This window comes from Chiloscyllium plagiosum, unplaced genomic scaffold (assembly GCF_004010195.1).
Source record: "Chiloscyllium plagiosum isolate BGI_BamShark_2017 unplaced genomic scaffold, ASM401019v2 scaf_62, whole genome shotgun sequence".
NCBI classification, from domain to species: Eukaryota; Metazoa; Chordata; class Chondrichthyes; order Orectolobiformes; family Hemiscylliidae; genus Chiloscyllium; species Chiloscyllium plagiosum.
The window spans coordinates 6,223-11,359 of record NW_025215362.1 but is presented as its reverse complement, the minus strand read 5'-3'; the positions used below and the strand labels follow the sequence as shown (position 1 = coordinate 11,359).

The following is a 5,137-nucleotide window of genomic DNA, read 5'->3' as shown; positions in this document are numbered from 1 at the left end:
TCTTTGGACTGTGGGAGGAAACCGGAGCATCCGGAGGAAACCCACACAGACACAGGGGGAATGTGCAAACTCCACACAGACAGTCACCTGAGGCGGGTATTGAACCTCAGTCCCTGGCGCTGTGAGGCAGCAGTGCTAACCACCGTGCTACTGTACCGCCCAGATGGCCCATCGTGCCCAGGGACCTGCTGCTGGGTTCGCTCCCAGTAGTTTGTTGTGACTAATTTTCTCACCTCTCACGTTCTTTTTCAGCCCCGATTGGCTCCAACTTGGTCAGTATTGTTTCAAAGTCATTGATCTCTTTCATAATCATCTAAAAAAAAAGAGGTCAGTGCATTGAGTGCCTCAAAGTTCCAAACCCATGACCACTTCCATCTAGAAGGACAAGGCAGCAGATACACAGGAATACCACCCCCTGCAAGTTCCCCTCCAAGCCATTCACCATCCTGACTTGGAAATATATCGCTGTTCCTTCAGTGTCGCTGGGTCAGAATCCTGGAATTCCCTCCCCAAGGGCATTGTGGGTCTACCCATAGCACATTACTGCAGCAGGTCAAGAAGACAGCTCACCCCCACTTTCCCAAGGAGCTACTAGGGACAGGCAATAAATGCTGGTCCAGACAGTGATGCTCACATCCCACAATGCCAAGATATTACCCCCACCATCCCATCCCGATTCAATGCTTTACTTTTGCTCATTAACCTCTTATGAGGGTTCTTATCAAAAATCTTCTGAAAATCCAAATATGCCACATGTACTAGCTCTCCACAGACGCTGGTATCCAGTCATCAAGTCACCCTTTATTTACACGTGCATAATATCTGACACTGGTTCAACACCCTCAGAGCCAGCTCTCAGAGTGAACAGAGCCTCTGACACTCCTGCTTGTCTTTTTTTTTCTGCAGGTGTGAGACACAGTGAAAGGCACAAAGTGCACGAATCTTTATTCAAATTCCACCACCAGGAAGACAGGAAAACACCCGGGTGGCCAGTGACAAACACTGCCCTTCACATCAAAGGGCAGTGCTGTGTGATCAAAACAGTGAGGGGGAGGGTAGGGACTAAATCAAAATAGAGTTGGAGACACTCCTGCTTGTATCTGTCAGCCAGGGCTCCCTGACTGGACCAGGTTAATAGCCCCAACCAGGGAACTCAGATTCTTTGAGGTCTACCTGGCTGAGCTCATTACAATCTCTACATCCCTTTCCCTCTCGGTCCGGGAATGTAGGACTGTTCTTTCTCTTGTAGCCTCTCCTGGTGTACACTGCTTTCGGTCCTAAACAGTTTCTGTAAAGACAAGTTGTAATGACAGCACCTGTGGGCAAGAGGTTCCAGTGACCATTTGCAATAACATTTCTTACCTCAGCTTCCTTCTTCCTCAACTCCTCTTTGCGCTTCTCCATCATTTTAGCTATTTTTCGAGGCACTGGTTTAGAGACATGGATCAGAGATGCCTGGATTTTAGCCATTAGCTCTTCATTTTTCCTTTTAGCTTCTCGGAGCTGGATCAAGTGGAAATAAAGAGACATGAGGGTCACACTGGGTCAGAGCATAAGACCATAAGACATAGGAGCAGAAATTAGGCCATTCAGCCCATCGAGTCTGCTCCACCATTCAATCATAGCTGATAGGTTTCTCAACCCCATTCTCCCCGTAACCCTTGATACTCAGGAACCTATCTATCTCAGTCTTAAATATACTAATGACCTGGCCTCCACAGCCTTCTATGGCAGTGAGTTCCACAGATTCACCACTCTCTGGCTGAAGAAGTTTCTCCTTATCTCCATTCCAAAAGGCCCTCCCTTTATTCTAAGGCTGTGAGCTGAAAAATGTGTTGCTGGAAAAGCGCAGCAGGTCAGGCAGCATCCCAGGAGCAGGAGAATCAACATTTCGGGCATAAGCCCTTCTTCAGGAATAAGGCTGTGCCCTCAGGTCCTAGTCTATCCCACATTGCAAACATCTTCCCAACATCCACTCTATCCAGGCCATTCACTGTTCTGTAAATTTCAATTAGATCTCTCCTCATCCTTCTAAACTTCAGGTACAGACCCAGAGTCCTCAAACGTTTCCCATATGTTCAGCTTTTCATTCCTAGGACCATTCTTACGAACCACCTCTGAACACGTTCCAGGGCCAGTACATCCTTCCTGAGATATGGGCCCAGAACTGTGCACAATACTCCAAATGTGGTCTGACCAGAGCCTTATACAGCCTCGGAAGTACATCCCTGCTTTTATATTCCAGTCTTCTCAAAATAAATGCCATTATTGCATTTGCCTTCCTAACTACTGACTGAACCTGCAAGTTTACCTTGAGAGAATCCCGATCTAGAACTCCCACATTTCTTTACACTTCAGACTTCTGAATTTTTTTCACCATTTAGAAAATAGTCCATGCCGCTATTCTTCCTACAAGGGTCATTGGTTAAAAATGAGAGGTCTCCTATTAAATACAGAGACGATGAAACATTTTTCTCTTTCAGAGGGTTGTGAGTCATTGGAATTCTCTTCTTCAAAGGCAATGATGCAGAATCTCTAACCTTTTAAAGGTAGAGCTAGATAGACTCTTTATTTACCAAGGGGATGAAAGGTTATCAGGAATATGCAGGAATGTAGAGTTGTGGTTAAAATCGGATCAGCCACAATCTTACTGAATGGTGGAGCAGGCTCACAGGGCTGAGTGAAGGTGAAAGTAAGGACCTCAGATGATGGAGATTCCTGATGGAGGGCTCCGGCCTGAAACGTCGATTTTCCTGCTCCTCGGATGCTGCCTGACCTGCTGTGCTTTTCCAGCACCGCTCTGACCCTGACTCATAGGGCTGAGGGGCCTACTCTTTATGCTCATTGTTTGCTTGTAACCTGCAATATTCCTCTTGGTTCTCTGCTATGTTTTTGACCTGACACTTGTCTTAAGCACACTTCTTTTACTTCATCTTAGTTTCCTTTTCCTTTGTCATCCAGGGATCTCTACATTTGTTTGTCCTCCCATCCTCTGTTAAGGGAGCACACCTTCATTTCCTCTTCGAAGGGAGGCCATTGGTCAGATATGGTTTCGGTTACAGTTTCTCCAGCCCAGCTATAGGCCTGTCCAAATGCAGTCTGTCCTCTGTCAGGTAATTACTCTCACTGTGGACCAATTATTCTCATCGGTTTGGGGTACAATTCTCACTTTGGAATGTCATAGCGTCAATGCAAAAGGTTCTGGGTTGAAATCCCACACAAACCTAAATCCCATTTGTTAAATTAAAAAAGAGTGAGAGGACATAGGTTTAAAATGCAAATGAAACAAGTATAATGTGTGGAAAAAAAAGCCTTTTCACTCAGTGAGTGGTGAGGGTCTGGAATACACCACCTGGAAATGTGGGTGAGGCAGCTTCAACTGAGGCATTTGGGAGGGAATGGGATGGAAACGGTGAGCTGGGATAGGGGGGAAAAGGTAGGAGATCAACGTGAGGGGATAGACCCAGTGCAGGCATGATGGGCAGAATGGTATCCTCCTGCATCGTAATAATTCTATGACTGATGACCCACCATCTTCCTATGATATAATGATCGCTATCCCCTAAATGTTTCTCCAATGTCACTTTATCTCTTTGGCCCACCTCATTCCCAAGAACCAGGACAAGCAGAGCCTCCATTCCTGTGAGACTGGACACAAACTGGTGCAGAAAATGCTCCTGAGCACAATGGAGAACACTTGCCCCTTGCTGCCCCGAACACCATTACTGTGCCGGTCTGTGTGTGGGTAATTAAAGTGCCTCATTATAACTACTGATGTTTTGCATCTCTTGATAATTTCCCTGCAAGTTTGATCCACAGCTCATGGTCTGAGCAGTGTAATTGCACCCTTCTTATTCCTTATTCCAATCCAAACCAAACCCTCTCAATCATCCTCTTTCTCCAGCACTGTGATATACTCTTTAACCAAAAATACCACTCTTCCTGCTTTTTCCCATTGCTTTTTTTCTATTCGCATCATAACCAGGAATGTTTGAAACCCACCTGTCCTTCCTTAAACCATTTCTCTATCCTGACTGCAATTATAATCTGACAAGGCAATGTGCACCAGTTACTCCCTGATCTCAGTGACCTCATGCACTCACACTCAGGCACTGCCATCCTTTCCACCTCTTTACTTTCTCTCTGATCTGATTCCACTGATGAACTTACTACTCTCTAAGCTCGTGTTATCTGCCTCTCCCAGTGTTCCTCCACCCTGATATTACTTTTGAATGTTCTTATCTGGTGCCCACACTCCTGCCAAGTTATTTTAAACCTCCCCATCAGCACTCAAAACACACCCCACAAGGACCTCAGTCCAATCCCATCTAAACCTCCTGCTCCTTATTTTAAATCTATGCCCCCTGGTTATTCATCCTCCATGAAGGAAAAAGGTTCCTTCCTATCTCACCTGTCAATGCTCCTGAGCCTTCTCTGCTTTGAGAAAAACAACTCCAGCTTATCCAGCCTCTCTTCATAGCTGAATTGCTCCATCCAGTTCCACCACATCATGGCGAATCCCCTCTGCTCCTCCTTCACATCTTCCTCTCGTGTGGGAACCAGAACTGCACACAGTACTCGAGCTGTGGCCAAACTAATCTTGTACACTTCATCCTCCTCCTCCCTGATCTGCTGGGCCTTCTGTGGAGCTATAAGCTTGCCTCTTGCTGCACTCCCCCACCAATGTCCCGAACCAAAGACCAGTTAATGAGCTGAACCTCTGCTTGCCTGTTTCTCTTGGACTGCGTGGTGGTCACACATTCCCTGCCTGCTGCCTGTCTGTCGTTAATTCATGGTATTATCACCATTCTGAACATATGAGCCACATAGATCTACACCTCATGGATAAAAGCCAGTGATTCTGGCCACTGCTGTGAAACATGCAGCACATGACCTGACTGCACATGGGCTCTCAGTGGTCACAAGAAGAGTCCACAGCATCCTATCTGCCACAGAATAGGCCAAGCTGTTCTGCTATGCCTAAATCATTGTATTAAGTTACATCATTTACTGTAATTTTACTTTAACTTACTTTAAATTTATTCCTGCACTATTAACTAAAATAGGAGAAAGTGAGGACTGCAGATGCTGGAGATCAGAGCTGGAAAATGTGTTGCTGGAAAAGCGCAGCAGGTCA

General features: G+C 46.0%; 1 protein-coding gene across 1 annotated transcript in view; it reads right to left on the bottom strand.

Annotated features, from left to right (window-relative positions):
* Positions 1–4,490, bottom strand: part of LOC122548309 (sperm flagellar protein 2-like) — a 60,571-nt gene extending 56,081 nt beyond the window's left edge. The window contains exons 1-3 of the mRNA XM_043686835.1: positions 4,412–4,490; positions 1,363–1,503; positions 234–313 (exon numbers count right to left, since the gene is read on the bottom strand). Of these exons, the coding sequence (XP_043542770.1) occupies positions 234–313; positions 1,363–1,470 (188 nt within the window). The 5' untranslated portion in view covers positions 1,471–1,503; positions 4,412–4,490. The remainder of the gene's footprint in view (positions 1–233; positions 314–1,362; positions 1,504–4,411) is intronic.
* Between the last annotated feature and the right edge of the window lie 647 nt (positions 4,491–5,137).